The sequence below is a fragment of the Oncorhynchus gorbuscha genome, unplaced genomic scaffold (assembly GCF_021184085.1).
Source record: "Oncorhynchus gorbuscha isolate QuinsamMale2020 ecotype Even-year unplaced genomic scaffold, OgorEven_v1.0 Un_scaffold_4537, whole genome shotgun sequence".
Lineage (NCBI taxonomy): Eukaryota > Metazoa > Chordata > Actinopteri > Salmoniformes > Salmonidae > Oncorhynchus > Oncorhynchus gorbuscha.
In genome coordinates, this window is record NW_025745293.1 from 6,727 (window position 1) to 30,434 (window position 23,708).

General features: G+C 45.2%; 1 protein-coding gene across 1 annotated transcript; it reads left to right on the plus strand.

The window, feature by feature from the left end:
* Positions 1 to 602: 602 nt before the first annotated feature.
* LOC124018246 (protamine-like) lies at positions 603 to 18,252 on the plus strand (the record flags this gene model as incomplete). The annotated part of the gene is made up of 2 exons (XM_046333511.1): positions 603 to 756; positions 17,995 to 18,252. Coding segments are annotated over 2 exons (412 nt in total), but the record flags the coding sequence as incomplete, so codon positions are not given.
* Positions 18,253 to 23,708: the final 5,456 nt, after the last annotated feature.

Below are 23,708 nucleotides of genomic sequence, written 5' to 3' on the forward strand. Positions count from 1 at the left end.
TTTATGTCTATGTCCTTGAGATAGTCTTTAATGAGGTGGTGTGACCAGGGCTCTGACCGTTTATGTCTATGTCCTTGAGATAGTCTTTGATGAGGTGGTGTAGACCAGGGCTCTGACCGTTTATGTCTATGTCCTTGAGATAGTCTTTGATGAGGTGGTGTAGACCAGGGCCCTGACCGTTTATGTCTATGTCCTTGAGATAGTCTTTGATGAGGTGGTGTAGACCAGGGCTCTGACCGTTTATGTCTATGTCCTTGAGATAGTCTTTGATGAGGTGGTGTAGACCAGGGCCGTGAATGTGGGCTACCCATATCTTTAACCTCTGAAGCAAGCCTTTACAATCGCTGATCTCACATCTCTCTATCCCGCCACTCAGTTTAAACTGATGCCATCACCAGTTTATTCATGCACAACACTGTGGACCGCTCACACTGGGCAGCGCTATACCACTCTGTAAGAACCATTTTGATCAGAGCCATTTAAAATGGTGTGTTCTTCACGGCCAATAAGCAGCGCGCTCCTCCTCCCAAGCTCCATTAAGCATGAGCATTTATCAGCTCTGAACATCGCTGGCCACAGGTGTGTTCTGACCCACCAACCAGGGCTCCAGGGGGAAGATCGACGGCCCACCAACCAGGGTTTCAGGGGGAGGCCGGGTGGCCGGGCGGCCGGGCGGCCGGGCGGCCGGGCGGCCCACCAACCAGGGCTCCAGGGGGAGGCCGGATGGCCCACCAACCAGGGCTCCAGGGGGGACAGGTAATAGGACAGGTCTGTACAATACAATGCTGTGGCCTCAGGGCTCGGGGCTTGAAGGCCTATATTCTAGGTGGAGTAGTTACACTGAGGATGTATACTGTAGGCTGATGATACAAGATACACCAAATAAGTACATTAAAGAATATCAGCACCCACAATCAAACTTGTGGTTTTTTCATAACCTCACATGTAACTCTGTAAACAATTTCTGTGAAGTTAACTTACATAATTCAAAACCCATTCTGATCTATGAATCCTTAGACTAATGATACAAATTATATTCAGGTAAACAATTCAATAATCGAATCAAAAACCTTGCATAATGCACTGTTACGTTCTACATAGGCGGAGGCAGCACTACAGCGGGTTTGAGGCCCCATGACATTTCCTTTCATTCTTCTGGGTGGAACAACCCACTACTTAACAGAGACTGTTGTGATTTATAACATTCGGCAAAGAGTTTTCATTTCCAATAAATCTCTCACTCCATAACTTCATAATATGTTTGTTTATTAAGATGGAGTTGTGTGGCTTTTCAAAGCTGCTGAAAAGTCATAACTTATCTGCTGACGTACATATTGTTCTATTTGTGTTCGATACTTTTGATGTGTCCTCGCTGCGTCTAAGATAACTCAACTCTCGATGGCAGCTGAGCACATTTGTTAAGGATTAACATGAATTTAACAGATTTTCTAAATAGTTTATCATTTTCAAAGCTTTGCCAGTTAGTTTCAGTAGCCTCTTCTCTCAGGCTCTACTGCTGTGGAAGTAAACATGACTTTAAATCGTAGTTTATGCTTATATCACTTAGCTTTAACTCTAAATACCAACATAGCTGTCTTTCCCCCACCTGTTTGGGTAATTGAGATGGGCTTCAGAGAGGTCTTGTTTACAGTTGGATCATCATGGCGAGGTGCTGTGTTTAGAACGGAGAGCACGCTCTACCCCAGGTCACCTCCTCTACGCTTTTGATTCTCCCTCTTTGTTCTGAGATCTGAAATGTGTTACAGTTTGAGTTTCATTAAAAAAGCGTATCCTGAAAGTGGATCCGGCCCTTTGTACATCAACAGTAACTATGTACAATCAAACTGGAAGCAGACGGGCCTCTTCTGGGGGGGATGTTACATCAGTGGTGTGTGTGTCAGGACCCCAAAGTCCTAACATTTCACCCGAATGTTCTGAAAAGGTAGGAAACAATAACTTTTTTGAGAAGTCAGGACTTTTTTCAGGTCCTACATTTGTTTAAATGCTATTTTGAGCTTAAAGGTTAACGTTTAGGGTTAGGGTTAAGGTTAGGGTTAGGGTTAAGGTTTAGGGTTAGATTTAGGGTTAAGGTTATGGTTAGGTTCGGGTTAGGGCTAAGGTTTAGGGTTAGGGTTAAGGTTTATGGTTAGGGTTAGGGCTAAGGTTTAGGGTTGGGTTTATGGTTAGGTTAAGGGTTAGGGTTAGTATTAGGGTTCGTTTTTTTAGGATTTTTGATGTCAAACAGTTTTTACACTCCAAAAATAAGTGTGTGTGTGTCTCAGTGCCTAGGAGTCTAGACCAGTGTCACTTTGCCCTGTGAAACAATATCCTACTCTAACATGGCCCAGTGTCTACATTTATTCAGTGTGCAAGACACTGATATTGCTATGTTGTATGTAGGAAAGGTTGGCTTTAGTTAGGTTGCAGCCACACCTGTAGAAAGCAAATGGCATTAAAGGGTTGATTCGAAACAACTGTCCTAAACACTTTTTTTTGGCTGCAGATCCAGATTTCCCAAAATGCCCTACCTTTGAAAACAAAACCACTTGAGGTGGTGAATAACAGAATGACTCAATTGACTTGACTGCTGTTGTGGAGGTCTTGGTTTCCCTCTTCACATCACAGGAGCACAACCCACCCATGGGAAAGCAGAGCAAATAAATGTCTATGAGAATGTCTATGTATCAAACACACAGAAGAGCTTCCAGATGTGACATGTCATCATCAAAGGACATCCAATGAATGGGGGATGAGTGACAGGCTCTCAAAAGTGGACTGAAACATCACTCAGGCAGAGAGAAAAATAATCGCCTCTTCAATGGCAACCTGTGTGTGTATCTATTGACACAAGGGCATGTTTCAGTGTTTAAGTGCACCGATTGAGTCTGGTATGTGTGCCCTGTTTTGGTAGGTGATAATGTTTATTTTATGGATAACACCAGTGTGCATGCATGTGTGTGTGTGTGAGGTCCAACTGGAGACCCATCACTCTGTAGCCATGGCACAGAGACTCTTGCATCTCTTGAAATCACCTTCATGTGGAGTGACTTTTTGCACCCCTGGCGACAAGGAAATCACACTCTTTATTTAGGGAGATTCAACCTGAGTGAAGCGTGCATAAACGGAACATAATTCCATTTTGATGCACTTTTCTCTGATGTATTCTGACCTTGACCTTATGCATGAGAATAACATGCTATTCACCCGCTATTCCTTTGGGGTGGATATCAAATAAATTCATGTGTGGTGGAGGTGTGTTTACAAATACGCCATATTCTGACCTTGACTTAATTCATTCAGAATTCCACCTCCTCTCAAAGTGTAACAACATACACTACATGACCAAAAGTACGTGACTTGTCGAACATCTCATTCCAAAGATGTTGGGCGATTAGGCCTGGCTCGCAGTCGGCGTTCCAATATATCCCAAAGGTGTCCAATGGGGTTGCGATCAGGGCTCTGTGTAGGCCAGTCAAGTTCTTACACACAGATCTCGACAAACCATTCTGTATGGACCTCAACTTGCCACAAAGTTGGAAGCACAGAACTATCTAGAATGTCATTGTATGCTGTAGCGTTAACATTTCCTTTCACTAGAACTAAGGGGCCTGAACCATGAAAACAGCCCCAGACCATTATTCCCTTCTCCACCTAACTTTACAGTTGTCACTATGCATTTGGGAAGGTAGTGTTCTCCTGACCTCCACCCATTCGTCTGTCGGACTGCCAGATGGTGAAGCGTGATTCATCACTTCCAGAGAACGCGTTTCCACTGCTCCAGTGTGCTCAGTCTAATGGCGTGACTTTACACCTCTCCAGCCGATGATTGGCATTGCGTATGGTGATCTTAGCTTGTGTGTGGCTGCTCCGTCATGGAAACCCATTTCATGAAGCTCCAGATGAACAGTTCTTGTGCTGGACGTCCTCGGTAGTGAGTGTTGCAATTTTGTCTTATATTGTCTTGAGGACAGACGTTCCCCTTTTCTCTCTCCCTCTCTCTCTCTTCTCTCTATCGTTGTGGTAGGTGATAATGTTTGTCTTTTTTATGGATAACACCAGTGTGTGTGTGTGTGTGTGTGTGTGTGTGTGTGTGTGTGTGTGTGTGTGTGTGTGTGTGTGTGTGTGTGTGTGTGTGTGTGTGTGTGCGCTATTTCCTTAAACGTGTCTTGTATTTTGCTTTTCCTTCAGTTTCCCCCTGCTGGTGTGTGTTCCTGCTCAGCTGTTCCTATTCCCCCTAATCAATCATTTAGTCTTCCCACACCTGTGTGTGTTTTGTGTGTGTGTATATTGTTGTGTGTCTTTGTGTGTGTGTGTGTGATGCTGTGTGTGTGTGTGTGTGTGTGTGCGTGTGCGTGTGCGTGTGCGTGTGCGTGTGTGCATGCGCGTGTGTGTGTGTGCGTGTGCGTGTGTGTGTGTGTGTGTGCATGCGCGTGTCACGTGTGTGCCCCTTATCCTGGAGACAGAGGCCAAAACAGTTCAGCCCCCGGATTTATCACCATCCTTAAACTATTACTATGAAAACTATTCCTACGCAGGCCTTTCCCTCGCAGGCCTTTCCCTACGCAGGCCTTTCCCTCGCAGGCCTTTCCTACGCAGGCCTTTCCTACGCAGGCCTTTCCTAAAGTAGGCCTTTCCTACGCAGGCCTTTCCCTCGTAGGCCTTTCCTCGTAGGCCTTTCCCTCGCAGGCCTTTCCTACGCAGGCCTTTCCTCGCAGGCCTTTCCCTGAGGCCTTTCCTACCCAGGCCTTTCCCTCGAGGCCTTTCCTATACAGGCCTTTCTACGCACTTCTCAGTAGTTGGCATCCAGACTTACCTTATGCAGGTGTGTAATGGGCTTTTCAGGTGTGGTTCCATTGTGTTTGCTGAATAAATGTAATTCAACCTCTGAAAACCGTCCCACTTGCTGGCCAACATATTTTCTCATGGAGTTTTCATTCAATAAGGTTTTTAGTACATCTATCTACAGCCATCTCTTTAAATACAGTATACCTTAAATTTGAATTTTCTCAACAGACTCACCAGAATATACACTGAGTGTACAAAACCTTAGGAACATCTGCTCTGTCCATGACAGACTGACCAGAGTGAATCATATCAAAATCAAATCAATTTGAATCCATGTGAAAGCTATGATCCCTTATTAATGTCACCTGTTAAATCCACTTCAATCTGTGTAGATGAAGGGGAGGGAGACAGGTTGAGACAATTGAACCATTGGATTGTGTATGTGTGCCCTCAGAGGGTGAATGGGAAAGACAAAATATTTAAGTGCCTTTGAACAGGTTGTGGTAGTAGGTGCCAGGCGCACCGGTTTGAGGATGTGAAGACCTGCAACGCTGCTGGGTTTTCCCATGTGTATCAAGAATGGTCCACCATCCAATTGACTTCCAGTGAAAGTGGAGCCAAGATCCCTGTGGAAAGTTTTTGACACCTTGTAGTCAATGCCCGACAAATTGAGGCTGTTCTGAGGGCAAATGGGGGTGCAACTCAATATTAGGAAGGTGTTCCTAATGTTTGTACACTCAGTGTATATCGAGAGAATGGGTTCAGCGTAAGGAACAATGAAAAAAGCCATCTAAATACACGCATATTCATCTCCTTTTCAGCACAAATTGTAGGCTACTGCACTAAAGTGACAGTTATTATGTATGTTGATATTGTGTGGTGGCTACCGGCAGTGGCTAATATTTAATATGATAGAAATTAGTTTTTTTTTAAATACTGAAAAGTCAGGCATATAATTAAAACATTCTAGAGTGCATAAATCAACCTGGTAAGTAAGGCACTAATGTCAGTGCTCTCAGGTTTCGATAGAATACAGCCTCGGCTTGGGTCTCCAAATTTCAGGCTCGCAAATTCTGAAGCCATAGGCAATTACAATTCTGAATAACGACACAGCTATTTCTACTTCACTTTGTGAAAAACAGGCCCGAAATACCTGTCATGAAATATTGTTTCACATTGTCTCCAGCGATCATAAGACAGATCTGAAACAATTGCAATTTATATTTACAATTCCCTTAACCAGACAGCTTGCTCATTTAAAATAGATCATATCAATACCTCTTATCAATTGGTAAATAACAGTGCATGGAGAATGGTGTTATTCCTATCAGGAAAAATACACTATACAGTGCATTTAAGCCCCTTCCGTTTTCCACATTTTGTTCCATTTCAGCCTTATTCTAAAAAGGATAACATTATTTGTTCCCTCATCCAATCTACACACAATACCCATAATGACAAACTGAACCACCGAACCACGCTGCACCTTGGTCCTCACCTTCTTCCACCAACAGCCGTTACAGAACTACCCACCAACAAAGGACCAACAGCATGGTAAGAGGAGCAGCGCTATCTGGGGAAATGGATATGGGAGGAGATATTGGAAGGCAATGGACCTGGTCAGGATTCAGACCTGAGCAAACTCCCGTGCTTACCGTAAGGAGCCAAGGATGGAACCAGAGCCAGTCAGGGTGGAATTGGAGGTGAGTGAAGGGGGCAAAGCAGAGACAGTGAAGGAGTTAATGGGGAGGTGGAGGGAGAGAGTTATGAGGGAGTTGCTGCGTTGGTGCATGAGGCACAACATCCGCCCGATGGAGCGCGTCCGGGATTTGATGTCACTTGAGTCAGCACTCCCGCCTCGTCCTGAGGTGTGTGCTGGCCGTCAGATGAACTGTGCCAGCCCCACGCACCAGGCCTTCTGTGCGCCTCCTAGCCCTGCACGTCCTGTGCCAGCTCGCGCTACAGCTCTACAAACGTGCTTACCATGGCATCGTACTGGTCAGGCACCGTGTTATGCGGTGAAGAGCACAGTGTCTCAGTACGCGTTCTTAGCCAGTGCGCTACATCTCAGCTCCCCGCATCTGCCGGGCTAGGGTGAGATCCAGCCAGGATGGACAGTGCCAGCCCTGCTCTCCAGACCTCAGTGAGTCTCCTTGGGCCAGGATATCCTGCGTCGCGCTGTCTCCCATGTGTCTGCACAGCCCAGTGCGTCCTGTGCCTGCGCCCCACACGTGCCGGGCTAAAATCACCGTCCAGCTAGGGGCCAGGTTGTGCAAGCCCTTAGTTCGAGACCTCCAGTGCGCCTCCACAGCCCATTCTATACTGTGCCCTCCAAAGACCAGGCTGTCTCTCCGTCTCCTCCCTGCAGAGTCTCCCGCCTGTCCACAGCTCAGGCGCCATTCCCCGCCTGTCCAGCGCTGCAGAGTCTCCCGCCTGTCAGGCGCTGTCAGAGTCTCCCGCCCAAAGTCTCCCGCCTGTCAGGCGCTGTCAGCCCGCCTGTCCCTCTCGAGGAGTCCCAGGTCTCGCCAGTCTTCCCAGAGTAAGGGGAGTATGGAATGTGTCTCAGACAAGGGAACTCTCCAGACAAGGGACCTCTGTCAGGACAGTAGAACTCAGAGTAAGGAGTATGGAATGTGTCATCCAGACAGTAGAACCAGAGTAAGGAGTATGGAATGTGTCAGACAGTAGAACTCCAGATTTAGGTGTATGGAATGTGTCATCAGACAGTAGAACTCCAGAGTAAGGAGTATGGAATGTGTCATCAGACAGTAGAACTCAGAGTAAGGAGTATGGAATGTGTCATCAGACAGTAGAACTCCAGATTTAGGTGTATGGAATGTGTCATCAGACAGTAGAACTCCAGAGTAAGGAGTATGGAATGTGTCATCAGACAGTAGAACTCCAGAGTAAGGAGTATGGAATGTGTCATCAGACAGTAGAACTCCAGATTTAGGTGTAGATGTGTCATCAGACAGTAGAACTCAGAGTAAGGAGTATGGAATGTGTCATCAGACAGTAGAACTCCAGAGTAAGGAGGTATGGAATGTGTCATCAGACAGTAGAACTCAGAGTAAGGAGTATGGAATGTGTCATCAGACAGTAGAACTCCAGATTTAGGTGTATGGAATGTGTCATCAGACAGTAGAACTCCAGAGTAAGGAGTATGGAATGTGTCATCAGACAGTAGAACTCCAGAGTAAGGAGTATGGAATGTGTCATCAGACAGTAGAACTCCAGATTTAGGTGTATGGAATGTGTCATCAGACAGTAGAACTCAGAGTAAGGTATAGAATGTGTCATCAGACAGTAGAACTCCAGATTTATGTATGGAATGTGTCATCAGACAGTAGAACTCCAGAGTAAGGAGTATGGAATGTGTCATCAGACAGTAGAACTCCAGAGTAAGGAGTATGGAATGTGTCATCAGACAGTAGAACTCCAGGTTAGGGTATGGAATGTGTCATCAGACAGTAGAACTCCAGATTTAGGTGTATGGAATGTGTCATCAGACAGTAGAACTCAGAGTAAGGTGTATGGAATGTGTCATCAGACAGTAGAACTCAGAGTAAGGAGTATGGAATGTGTCATCAGACAGTAGAACTCAGATTTAGGTGTATGGAATGTGTCATCAGACAGTAGAACTCAGAGTAGGAGTATGGAATGTGTCATCAGACAGTAGAACTCCAGATTTAGGTGTATGGAATGTGTCATCAGACAGTAGAACTCCAGAGTAGAGGAGTATGGAATGTGTCATCAGACAGTAGAACTCAGATTTAGGTGTATGGAATGTGTCATCAGACAGTAGAACTCCAGAGTAAAATTATGGAATGTGTCATCAGACAGTAGAACTCCAGAGTAAGGAGTATGGAATGTGTCATCAGACAGTAGAACTCCAGAGTAAGGAGTATGGAATGTGTCATCAGACAGTAGAACTCCAGGTTAGGTGTATGGAATGTGTCATCAGACAGTAGAACTCAGACAGTAAGGAGTATGGAATGTGTCATCAGACAGTAGAACTCATGGAATGTGTCAGACAGTAGAACTCCAGAGTATGGAATGTGTCATCAGACAGTAGAACTCCAGATTTAGGTGTATGGAATGTGTCATCAGACAGTAGAACTCAGAGTAAGGAGTATGGAATGTGTCATCAGACAGTAGAACTCCAGAGTAAAGGAGTATGGAATGTGTCATCAGACAGTAGAACTCCAGAGTAAGGAGTATGGAATGTGTCATCAGACAGTAGAACTCAGATTTAGGTGTATGGAATGTGTCATCAGACAGTAGAACTCAGAGTAAGGAGTATGGAATGTGTCATCAGACAGTAGAACTCCAGAGTAAGGTGTATGGAATGTGTCATCAGACAGTAGAACTCCAGAGTAGGAGTATGGAATGTGTCATCAGACAGTAGAACTCCAGAGTAAGGAGTATGGAATGTGTCATCAGACAGTAGAACTCAGATTTAGGGTGTATGGAATGTGTCATCAGACAGTAGAACTCCAGAGTAAGGAGTATGGAATGTGTCATCAGACAGTAGAACTCAGATTTAGAGTATGGAATGTGTCATCAGACAGTAGAACTCCAGAGTAAGGAGTATGGAATGTGTCATCAGACAGTAGAACTCCAGAGTAAGGTGTATGGAATGTGTCATCAGACAGTAGAACTCAGAGTAAGGAGTATGGAATGTGTCATCAGACAGTAGAACTCCAGATTTAGGTGTATGGAATGTGTCATCAGACAGTAGAACTCCAGAGTAAGGAGTATGGAATGTGTCATCAGACAGTAGAACTCCAGAGTAAGGTGTATGGAATGTGTCATCAGACAGTAGAACTCCAGAGGTGTATGGAATGGAGTATGGAATGTGTCATCAGACAGAACTCCAGAGTAAGGAGTATGGAATGTGTCATCAGACAGTAGAACTCCAGAGTTAGGTGTATGGAATGTGTCATCAGACAGTAGAACTCCAGAGTAAGGTGTATGGAATGTGTCATCAGACAGTAGAACTCCAGAGTAGGTGTATGGAATGTGTCATCAGACAGTAGAACTCCAGAGTAAGGAGTATGGAATGTGTCATCAGACAGTAGAACTCCAGATTTAGGTGTATGGAATGTGTCATCAGACAGTAGAACTCCAGAGTAAGGAGTATGGAATGTGTCATCAGACAGTAGAACTCCAGAGTAAGGAGTATGGAATGTGTCATCAGACAGTAGAACTCCAGAGTAAGGAGTATGGAATGTGTCATCAGACAGTAGAACTCCAGATTTAGGTGTATGGAATGTGTCATCAGACAGTAGAACTCCAGAGTATGGAATGTGTCATTTCAGAGTAAGGAGTATGGAATGTGTCATCAGACAGTAGAACTCCAGAGTAGGAGTATGGAATGTGTCATCAGACAGTAGAACTCAGATTTAGGTGTATGGAATGTGTCATCAGACAGTAGAACTCCAGATTAAGGAGTATGGAATGTGTCATCAGACAGTAGAACTCCAGATTTAGGTGTATGGAATGTGTCATCAGACAGTAGAACTCCAGAGTAAGGAGTATGGAATGTGTCATCAGACAGTAGAACTCCAGAGTAAGGAGTATGGAATGTGTCATCAGACAGTAGAACTCCAGAGTAAGGAGTATGGAATGTGTCATCAGACAGTAGAACTCCAGAGTAAGGAGTATGGAATGTGTCATCGAACAATAGAACAGAGTAAGGAGTATGGAATGTGTCATCAGACAGTAGAACTCAGGTAAGGAGTATGGAATGTGTCATCAACAGTAGAACTCCAGAGTAAAGAGTATGGAATGTGTCATCAGACAGTAGAACTCCAGATTAAGGAGTATGGAATGTGTCATCAGACAGGAAAAAAGTAGAATAATTAGTATGGAATGTGTCAGACAGTAGAACTCAGATTAAGGAGTATGGAATGTGTCATCAGACAGGAAAAATCCAGAATAATTAGTATGGAATATGTCATCAGACAGGAAAAATCCAGAATAATTAGTATGAAATGTGTCATCAGACAGGAGAACTCCAGAATAAAGAGTTGTGCTGCTGAATTCTGAGCTAAAAAAACAGGTCCAGACCAGACAGCCCCAGGCCCTGTGGTGACACAGATCCACTGGGGCTCACACATACTGGGGGAGAGGATTAGCACATTACACCTACCCGGGTACTCAGGCAACCTCCTCAGCCAGCAGGTCAACACCAAGACATACCTTCATTACAGCTCAAGGGCATTAGGGAAAGGATTAGGGCCAGCATTTTCATGCTGGGCACAAATCCTCTCCCAACAGCCAGGCGGGCAGGCAGCCATATGTCAGCCAGATGCTGCCGGCCTCCTCCTTTCAAAGAAACAATTAGGGACAATTATTGCAACATATAAATTAATTTCATCCATGATTAAAATGTTTGGTGAAGGGAGCTGGACTGCACTGCCAGGTGGTTGTAATCTTGATGGCAGTCGCAGTGGGACATTAGAAAGAGATGGAGAGAAAACCTGCCAAGCTGTTTATTCAGGCACTTGTGTGTCGGGTCAAGTGCCCCCCTACTTTCCCACATTCACCCCACCGGCAAAGGCATCTGTCCTCTAGCTAATACTGCTTTAATGGAGTCATTCATTTTAATAGTGCCTCATTTCAAACTCCAATAGTTAAGGCATGTAGTGCTCTCGTCTGGAGTGGTAGTGTTGCAGCAGGAGTGAGGCTAGCTCTCCAAATAAACAGTCCCCCGCGGCCAGCGGGTGTCTCAACTCATAGATAATCCACCCAGCGGCCCAGTTCACGGTCACCAGGGGTAAACGCAACCCTACTCCTCTGAGAAATCTAAACCATGTTAGGGATATGAAAACCACATTTGGGTAAGTGGCAAAGAGTAGGATGACAGGGTGACTGGAGCTCAGGCACTCACTGGATAACAGAACAATCAAGTGTGGTGTTCTGTTGTCAGTGAGATGCTCTGGCTCAGTCACCTATCATGCCACCACCCAAGCTCATGGTTTTCATATCCCTGGCATGGTTTGGAACTTCTCAGGAGAGTGGCTGCGTGCTGCTGTGACGTGTTTGTTCACCTTCCCGCTGCTGGCGAGACTGACTGAGAGCTAGCCATCCTCCTAACACTAACACTACCGCCCGAGCAACCCCTTCCGCTATTAAATGAATGACCTCATTAAACGGTAACGAATGCGCGTGTGAATGAGAAGCGAGAAGCCCACGACACACAAGCTGCCTGAATGTGGTACCTTTCTCTCCGTCTCTAATGTCACTGACGCCATCAGGTACAACCACCTGGCAGTACTGATCAGCCCTTCGCCGGCATTTGTCATGGATGAGTAGTATGGTGTCCTAATTATAACTACGAAGGAGTGGGCGGCGGCATCGGCTGACGCCCATATTTGCCGCGGCGAGTGACTGTGCCCGGCGTAGTATGTCGAGGCGTATTAACGGTCGACCTGTACCGGTGAAGTGCTGTGTGTAATCCTCGTATGTGTGAGCCCCAGTAGACTGTGCCACGAGACAGCTGTCTGTGCAGACATATTTGCTCAGAATTCAGCAGCAACTCTTCTGACATTGACATTTTTATTCTTAGTTTTTCTGATGCGTATTCCTGCTAATTATTCTGGATTTCTGATGCGATGACATTCCGCGCTCGCTGTCTGGAGTTCTACTGTCTGATGACACATTCCATACTCCTTACTTCTGGAGTTCTACTGTCTGATGACACATTCCATACACCTTACTCTGGAGTTCTACTGTCTGATGACACATTCCATACTCCTTACTCTTGGAGTTCTACTGTCTGATGACACATTCCATACTCCTTACTCTGAGTTCTACTGTCTGATGACACATTCCATACTCCTTACTCTGGAGTTCTACTGTCTGATGACACATTCCATACTACCTTACTCTGGAGTTCTACTGTCTGATGACACATTCCATACTCCTTACTCTGGAGTTCTACTGTCTGATGACACATTCCATACTCCTTACTCTGGAGTTCTACTGTCTGATGACACATTCCATACTCCTTACTCTGGAGTTCTACTGTCTGATGACACATTCCATACACCTAAATCTGAGTTCTACTGTCTGATGACACATTCCATACTCCTTACTCTGGAGTTCTACTGTCTGATGACACATTCCATACACCTAACTCTGGAGTTCTACTGTCTGATGACACATTCCATACTCCTTACTCTGGAGTTCTACTGTCTGATGACACATTCCATACTCCTTACTCTGGAGTTCTACTGTCTGATGACACATTCCATACTCCTTACTCTGGAGTTCTACTGTCTGATGACACATTCCATACTCCTTACTCTGGAGTTCTACTGTCTGATGACACATTCCATACTCCTTACTCTGGAGTTCTACTGTCTGATGACACATTCCATACTCCTTACTCTGGAGTTCTACTGTCTGATGACACATTCCATACACCTAAATCTGGAGTTCTACTGTCTGATGACACATTCCATACTGCTCTTACTCTGGAGTTCTACTGTCTGATGACACATTCCATACTCCTTACTCTGGAGTTCTACTGTCTGATGACACATTCCATACTCCTTACTCTGGAGTTCTACTGTCTGATGACACATTCCATACACCTAAATCTGAGTTCTACTGTCTGATGACACATTCCATACTCCTTACTCTGGAGTTCTACTGTCTGATGACACATTCCATACTCCTTACTCTGGAGTTCTACTGTCTGATGACACATTCCATACACCTAAATCTGGAGTTCTACTGTCTGATGACACATTCCATACTCCTTACTCTGGAGTTCTACTGTCTGATGACACATTCCATACTCCTTACTCTGGAGTTCTACTGTCTGATGACACATTCCATACTCCTTACTCTGAGTTCTACTGTCTGATGACACATTCCATACACCTCAACTCTGAGTTCTACTGTCTGATGACACATTCCATACTCCTTACTCTGGAGTTCTACTGTCTGATGACACATTCCATACTCTTACTCTGAGTTCTACTGTCTGATGACACATTCCATACTTACCTGAGTTCTACTGTCTGATGACATTCATACCCTTACTCTGGAGTTCTATGTCTGATGACACATTCCATACTCCTTACTCTGAGTTCTACTGTCTGATGACACATTCCATACACCTAAATCTGAGTTCTACTGTCTGATGACACATTCCATACTCCTTACTCTGGAGTTCTACTGTCTGATGACACATTCCATACACCTTACTCTGAGTTCTACTGTCTGATGACACATTCCATACTCCTTACTCTGGAGTTCTACTGTCTGATGACACATTCCATACTCCTTACTCTGGAGTTCTACTGTCTGATGACACATTCCATACTCCTTACTCTGGAGTTCTACTGTCTGATGACACATTCCATACTCCTTACTCTGGAGTTCTACTGTCTGATGACACATTCCATACACCTAAATCTGGAGTTCTACTGTCTGATGACACATTCCATACTCCTTACTCTGGAGTTCTACTGTCTGATGACACATTCCATACACCTAACTCTGGAGTTCTACTGTCTGATGACACATTCCATACTCCTTACTCTGAGTTCTACTGTCTGATGACACATTCCATACTCCTTACTCTGAGTTCTACTGTCTGATGACACATTCCATACACCTTAATCTGGAGTTCTACTGTCTGATGACACATTCCATACTCCTTACTCTGGAGTTCTACTGTCTGATGACACATTCCATACTCCTTACTCTGGAGTTCTACTGTCTGATGACACATTCCATACTCCTTACTCTGGAGTTCTACTGTCTGATGACACATTCCATACACCTAAATCTGGAGTTCTACTGTCTGATGACACATTCCATACTCCTTACTCTGGAGTTCTACTGTCTGATGACACATTCCATACTCCTTACTCTGGAGTTCTACTGTCTGATGACACATTCCATACACCTAAATCTGGAGTTCTACTGTCTGATGACACATTCCATACTCCTACTCCTGAGGTTCTGCCGTGACACATTCCATACACCTACAATCTGGAGTTCTACTGTCTGATGACACATTCCATACTCCTTACTCTGGAGTTCTACTGTCTGATGACACATTCCATACTCCTTACTCTGGAGTTCTACTGTCTGATGACACATTCCATACACCTAAATCTGGAGTTCTACTGTCTGATGACACATTCCATACTCCTTACTCTGGAGTTCTACTGTCTGATGACACATTCCATACTCCTTACTCTGGAGTTCTACTGTCTGATGACACATTCCATACACCTAAATCTGGAGTTCTACTGTCTGATGACACATTCCATACTTCCTTACTCTGAGTTCTACTGTCTGATGACACATTCCATACTCCTTACTCTGAGTTCTACTGTCTGATGACACATTCCATACACCTAAATCTGGAGTTCTACTGTCTGATGACACATTCCATACTCCTTACTCTGGAGTTCTACTGTCTGATGACACATTCCATACTCCTTACTCTGGAGTTCTACTGTCTGATGACACATTCCATACTCCTTAATCTAGAGGTCCCTTGTCTGATGACACATTCCATACTCCTTAATCTAGAGTTCCCTTGTCTGATGACACATTCCATACTCCTTACTCTGGAGGAAGACTCTGGCAGCGCCGACCCCGGACCTGGGACCCTCGCAGCGGGCCCAGGACAGGCGGGCGACTCTGGCAGCGCCTGACAGGCGGGAGACTCTGACAGCGCCTGACAGGCGGGAGACTCTGACAGCGCCTGACAGGCGGGAGACTCTGGCAGCGCTGGACAGGCGGGAGACTCTGGAAGCGCCTGACAGGCGGGAGACTCTGACAGCGCCTGACAGGCGGGAGACTCTGCAGGGAGGAGACGGAGAGACAGCCTGGTCTTTGGAGGAGGCACAGTATAGAATGGGCTGTGGAGGCGCACTGGAGGTCTCGAACTAAGGGCCTGCACAACCCGTCCTAGCTGGACGGTGATTTTAGCCCGGCACGTGTGGGGCGCAGGCACAGGACGCACTGGGCTGTGCAGACACATGGGAGACAGCGCCGACGCAGGATATCCTGGCCCAAGGAGACTCACTGGAGGTCTGGAGAGCAGGGCTGGCACTGTCCATCCTGGCTGGATCCTCACCCTAGCCCGGCAGATGCGGGGAGCTGAGATGTAGCGCACCGGGCTAAGAACGCGTACTGGAGACACTGTGCTCTTCACCGCATAACACGGTGCCTGACCAGTACGATGCCATGGTAAGCACGTCTTGTAGAGCTGTAGCGCCGAGCTGGCACAGGACGTGCAGGGCTAGGGAGGCGCACAGGAGGCCTGGTGCGTGGGGCTGGCACAGTCTTCATCTGACGGCTAGCACACACCTCAGGACGAGTATGGAGTGCTGACTCAAGTGACATCAAATCCCGGACGCGCTCCATCGGGCGGATGTTGTGCCTCATGCACCAACGCAGCAACTCCCTCATAACTCTCTCCTCCAATCTCCCCATTAACTCCTTCACTGTCTCTGCTTTGCCCCCTTCACTCACCTCCAATTCCACCCTGACTGGCTCTGGTTCCATCCTTGGCTCCTTACGGTAAGCACGGGGAGTTTGCTCAGGTCTGAATCCTGACCAGGGTCCATTGCCTTCCAATATCTCCTCCCATATCCATTTCCCCAGATAGCGCTGCTCCTCCTTACCATGCTGTTGGTCCTTTGTTGGTGGGTAGTTCTGTAACGGCTGTTGGTGGAAGAAGGTGAGGACCAAGGTGCAGCGTGGTTCGTGTTCAGTTTGTCATTATGGGGTATTGTGTGTAGATTGATGAGGGAACAAATAATGTTATCCTTTTTAGAATAAGGCTGAAATGGAACAAAATGTGGAAAAACGGAAGGGGTTTGAATGCACTGTATAGTGTATTTTTCCTGATAGGAATAACACCATTCTCCATGCACTGTTATTTACCAATTGATAAGAGGTATTGATATGATCTATTTAAATGAGCAAGCTGTCTGGTTAAGGGAATTGTAAATATAAATTGCAATTGTTTCAGATCTGTCTTATGATCGCTGGAGACAATGTCAACATGACAGGTATTTCGGGCCTGTTTTTCACAAAGTGAAGTAGAAATAGCTGTGTCGTTATTCAGAATTGTAATTCTAAGCCTATGGCTTCAGAATTTGCGAGCCTGAAATTTGGAGACCCAAGCCGAGGCTGTATTCTATCGAAACCTGAGAGCACTGACATTAGTGCCTTACTTACCAGGTTGATTTATGCACTCTAGAATGTTTTAATTATATGCCTGGACTTTTCAGTATTTAAAAAAACTAATTTCTATCATATTAAATATTAGCCACTGCCGGTAGCCACCGTCAATAATATCAACATACATAATAACTGTCACTTTAGTGCAGTAGCCTACAATTTGTGCTGAAAAGGAGATGAATATGCGTGTATTTAGATGGCTTTCTTTCATTGTTCCCTACGCTGAACCCATTCTCTCGATATACACTGAGTGTACAAACATTAGGAACACCTTCCTAATATTGAGTTGCACCCCCATTTGCCCTCAGAACAGCCTCAATTTGTCGGGCATTGACTACAAGGTGTCAAAAACTTTCCACAGGGATCTTGGCTCCAATTTCGCTGGAAGTCAATTGGATGGTGGACCATTCTTGATACACATGGGAAACCCAGCAGCGTTGCAGGTCTTCACATCCTCAAACCGGTGCGCCTGGCACCTACTACCACAACCTGTTCAAAGGCACTTAAATATTTTGTCTTTCCCATTCACCCTCTGAGGGCACACATACACAATCCAATGGTTCAATTGTCTCAACCTGTCTCCTCCCCTTCATCTACACAGATTGAAGTGGATTTAACAGGTGACATTAATAAGGGATCATAGCTTTCACATGGATTCAAATTGATTTGATTTTGATATGATTCACCTGGTCAGTCTGTCATGGACAGAGCAGATGTTCCTAAGGTTTTGTACACTCAGTGTATATTCTGGTGAGTCTGTTGAGAAAATTCAAATTTAAGGTATACTGTATTTAAAGAGATGGCTGTAGATAGATGTACTAAAAACCTTATTGAATGAAAACTCCATGAGAAAATATGTTGGCCAGCAAGTGGGACGGTTTTCAGAGGTTGAATTACATTTATTCAGCAAACACAATGGAACCACACCTGAAAAGCCCATTACACACCTGCATAAGGTAAGTCTGGATGCCAACTACTGAGAAGTGCGTAGGAAAGGCCTGCATAGGAAAGGCCTGCGTAGGAAAGGCCTGCGTAGGAAAGGCCTGCGTAGGAAAGGCCTGCGTAGGAAAGGCCTGCGTAGGAAAGGCCTGCGTAGGAAAGGCCTGCGTAGGAAAGGCCTGCGTAGGAAAGGCCTGCGTAGGAAAGGCCTACTTAGGAAAGGCCTGCGTAGGAAAGGCCTGCGTAGGAAAGGCCTGCGTAGGAAAGGCCTGCGTAGGAAAGGCCTGCGTAGGAAAGGCCTGCGTAGGAATAGTTTTTCATAGTAGCTACTTAAGGGATGGTGATAAATCCGGGCTGAACTGTTGGGCCTTCTGTCTCCAGGATAAGGGGCTGTACTCACACACACACACACACACGCACACACTCACACGCGCATGCACACACGCACACGCACACACACACGCACACACACACACACACACACACACACACACACACACACACACACACACACACACACACACACACACACACACACACACACACACACACACACACACACACACACACACACTGTTATGCAGGTGAATGAGGACCCAAAAGCGACTTGGCGAAAACAGAGTCTTTAATCCAGTTTAAGGAAATAGCAATACTCATAGACAAATCGGAGCGGTAAATAAAGCATAAACAATTTCACCTCACGTAATCACGGAACTGACTGGAGACTCGACACATCCAGGTTGCCTCGGGAAGGCACTTGACCGTAGCAGACTCAGACACCTGCTCACTCACGCAGCATCTGAGGGAAACACGACACGACAGGGGCGATACAAAGACACAGCACGGTGAACAATATACAAGGATCCGACAGGGCAGAAACGGAAAACAAGGGGAGAAATAGGGACTCTAATCAGGGAAAAGATAGGGAACAGGTGTGGAAGACTAAATGATTGATTAGGGGGAATAGGAACAGCTGGGAGCAGGAACGGAACGATAGAGAGAAGAGAGAGAGAGAGGGAGGAGGAGAAAGGGAACGAACCTAAAAAAGACCAGCAGGGGAAAAACGAACAGAAGGGAAAAGTAAAGGAAAAGCAAAATGACACACACACACACACACACACACACACAAGACAATATAAGACAAAACACACACACACACACACACACACACACACACACACACACACACACACACACACACACACACACACACACACACACACACACTGGTGTTATCCATAAAAACAAACATTATCACTCTACTACAGACCGTCTGTCTCGGTTGCCTCACTACCGAGGACGCCAGCACAAGAACCGTTCATCTGGAGCTTCATGAAATGGGTTTCCATGACGGAGCAGCTACACACAAGCCTAAGATCACCATACATAATGCCAATCATCGGCTGGAGAGGTGTAAGAAGCTCGCCGCCATTAGACTGGGAGCACACTGGAGCAGTGGAAACGCGTTCTCTGAAGTGATGAATCACGCTTCACCATCTGGCAGTCCGACAGACTAATGTGGTGGAGGTCAGGAGAACACTACCTTCCCAAATGCATAGTGACAACTGTAAAGTTAGGTGGAGAAGAATAATGGTCTGGGGCTGTTTTTCATGGTTCAGGCCCCTTAGTTCTAGTGAGAAAGGAAATGTTAACGCTACAGCATACAATGACATTCTAGATAGTTCTGTGCTTCCAACTTTGGCAAGTTGAGGTCCATACAGAATGGTTTGTCGAGATCTGTGTGTAAGAACTTGACTGGCCTACAGAGCCCTGATCGCAACCCCATTGGACACCTTTGGGATATTGGAACGCCGACTGCGAGCCAGGCCCTAATCGCCCGACATCTTTGGAATGAGATGTTCGACAAGTCACGTACTTTTGGTCATGTAGTGTATGTTGTTACACTTTTGAGAGGAGGTGGAATTCTGAATGAATTAAGTCAAAGGTCAGAATATGGCGTATTTGTAAACACACCTCCACACACATGAATTTATTTGATATCCACCCCAAAGGAATAGCGGGTGAATAGCATGTTATTCTCATGCATAAGGTCAAGGTCAGAATACACGAGAGAAAAGTGCATCAAAATGGAATTATGTTCCGTTTATGCACGCTTCACTCAGGTTGGAATCTCCCTAAATAAAGAGTGTGATTTCCTTGTCGCCAGGGGTGCAAAAAGTCACTCCCACATGAAGGTGATTTCAAGAGATGCAAGAGTCTCTGTGCCATGGCTACAGAGTGATGGGTCTCCAGTTGGACCTCACACACACACACATGCATGCACACTGGTGTTATCCATAAAATAAACATTATCACCTACGAAACAGGGCACATACCAGACTCAATCGGTGCACTTAAACACTGAACATGCCCTGTGTCAATAGATACACACACAGGTTGCCATTGAAGAGGCATTATTTTCTCTCTGCCTGAGTGATGTTTCAGTCCACTTTTGAGAGCCTGTCACTCATCCCCATTCATTGGATGTCCTTGATGATGACATGTCACATCTGGAAGCTCTTCTGTGTGTTTGATACATAGACATTCTCATAGACATTTATTTGCTCTGCTTTCCCATGGGTGGGTTGTGCTCCTGTGATGTGAAGAGGGAAACCAAGACCTCCACAACAGCAGTCAAGTCAATTGGAGTCATTCTGTTATTCACCACCTCAAGTGGTTTTGTTTTCAAAGGTAGGGCATTTTGGGAAATCTGGATCTGCAGCCAAAAAAGTGTTTAGGACAGTTGTTTCGAATCAACCCTTTAATGCCATTTGCTTTCTACAGGTGTGGCTGCAACCTAACTAAAGCCAACCTTTCCTACATACAACATAGCAATATCAGTGTCTTGCACACTGAATAAATGTAGACACTGGGCCATGTTAGAGTAGGATATTGTTTCACAGGGCAAAGTGACACTGGTCTAGACTCCTAGGCACTGAGACACACACACACTTATTTTTGGAGTGTAAAAACTGTTTGACATCAAAAATCCTAAAAAAACGAACCTAATACTAACCTAACCCTTAACCTAACCATAAGCCCAACCCTAAACCTTAGCCCTAACCTAACCATAAACCTTAACCCTAACCTAAACCTTAGCCCTAACCCGAACCTAACCATAACCTTAACCCTAAATCTAACCCTAAACCTTAACCCTAACCCTAACCTTAACCCTAACCCTAAACGTTAACCTTTAAGCTCAAATAGCATTTAAACAAATGTAGGACCTGAAAAAGTCCTGACTTCTCAAAAAAGTTATTGTTTCCTACCTTTTCAGAACATTCGGGTGAAATGTTAGGACTTTGGGGTCCTGACACACACACCACTGATGTAACATCCCCCAGAAGAGGCCCGTCTGCTTCCAGTTTGATTGTACATAGTTACTGTTGATGTACAAAGGGGGATCCACTTTCAGGATACGCTTTTAATGAAAACTCAAACTGTAACACATTTCAGATCTCAGAACAAAGAGGGAGAATCAAAAGCGTCAGAGGAGGTGACCAGGCGTGCTCTCCGTTCTAAACACAGCACCTCGCCATGATGATCCAACTGTAAACAAGACCTCTCTGAAGCCCATCTCAATTACCCAAACAGGTGGGGGAAAGACAGCTATGTTGGTATTTAGAGTTAAAGCTAAGTGATATAAGCATAAACTACGATTTAAAAAGTCATGTTTACTTCCACAGCAGTAGAGCCTGAGAGAAGAGGCTACTGAAACTAACTGGCAAAGCTTTGAAAATGATAAACTATTTAGAAAATCTGTTAAATTCATGTTAATCCTTAACAAATGTGCTCAGCTGCCATCGAGAGTTGAGTTATCTTAGACGCAAAGCGAGGACACATCGTATCGAACACAAATAGAACAATATGCGTCAGCAGATAAGTTATGACTTTTCAGCAGCTTTGAAAAGCCACACAACTCCATCTTAATAAACAAACATATTATGAAGTTATGGAGTGAGAGATTTATTGGAAATGAAAACTCTTTGCGAATGTTATAAATCACAAACAGTCTCTGTTAAGTAGTGGGTTGTTCCACCCAGAAGAATGAAAGGAAATGTCATGGGGCCTCAAACCCGCTGTAGTGCTGCCTCCGCCTATGTAGAAACGTAACAGTGCATTATGCAAGGTTTTTGATTCGATTATTGAATTGTTTACCTGAATATAATTTGTATCATTAGTCTAAGGATTCATAGATCAGAATGGGTTTTGAATTATGTAAGTTAACATCACAGAAATTGTTTACAGAGTTACATGTGAGGTTATGAAAAAACCACAAGTTTGATTGTGGGTGCTGATATTCTTTAATGTACTTATTTGGTGTATCTTGTATCATCAGCCTACAGTATACATCCTCAGTGTAACTACTCCACCTAGAATATAGGCCTTCAAGCCCCGAGCCCTGAGGCCACAGCATTGTATTGTACAGACCTGTCCTATTACCTGTCCCCCCTGGAGCCCTGGTTGGTGGGCCGCCCGGCCGCCCGGCCGCCCGGCCACCCGGCCTCCCCCTGAAACCCTGGTTGGTGGGCCGTCGATCTGCCCCCTGGAGCCCTGGTTGGTGGGTCAGAACACACCTGTGGCCAGCGATGTTCAGAGCTGATAAATGCTCATGCTTAATGGAGCTTGGGAGGAGGAGCGCGCTGCTTATTGGCGTGAAAGAACACCATTTTAAATGGCTCTGATCAAAATGGTTCTTACAAGTGGTATAAAGCTGCCCAGTGTGAGCGGTCCACAGTGTTGTGCATGAATAAACTGGTGATGGCATCAGTTTAAACTGAGTGGCGGGATAGAGATGTGAGATCAGCGATTGTAAGGTTTGCTTCAGAGGTTAAAGATATGGGTAGCCCCATTCACGGCCCTGGTCTACACCACCTCATCAAAGACTATCTCAAGGACATAGACATAAACGGTCAGAGCCTGGTCTACACCACCTCATCAAAGACTATCTCAAGGACATAGACATAAACAGTCAGAGCCCTGGTCTACACCACCTCATCAAAGACTATCTCAAGGACATAGACATAAACGGTCAGAGCCCTGGTCTACACTACCTCATCAAAGACTATCTCAAGGACATAGATGGTCTCAGTCACACGCTGAAACCTGAGGATGGGATCAGGGCGCCTTTAATTTGTTTTCAGATTCAATGTTGTCGTCTATCTATCTGATGAACACAAACAGCAGTAGCTGTTTCATGTTTTTGTCTGTATTTAAACCCTTCATTGTGCTCTGTTGTGTGTCATTCTTTCCTTCCTTGCCAACATGATTCACATGATGCTATCAGCTATTGACTGTGGTTTACAGTACACAGAAGCTTGATATTTTCCACATCTTCTTCCAGTTGATGAGTGTGTGGACAAAGTTTTGTATTTATAACAAGGGGATAATGGATGGTTGTGCGAGGGGCCCGGCCACTCTGTCCCCAGGTCAGCCTCTCTCTCTGTCTCTGTCTCATGAATCCTGCTCACTATGGAAGTAACAGAGGCAGTAAGGGAGAGCACTATCTGACCTCATTCACGCGTGGTGCTGCTGTTTTTAGACCTTGTCAATGTACTGTGAGAGAAATACCTTACTACTGTACTGTTATAGTGCTGTCTTTCATAGTACTGTTATAGTGCTGTCTTTCATAGTACTGTTATAGTGCTGTCTTTCATAGTACTGTTATAGTGCTGTCTTTCATAGTACTGTTATAGTGATGTCTTTCGTAGTACTGTTATAGTGCTGTCTTTCGTAGTACTGTTATAGTGATGTCTTTC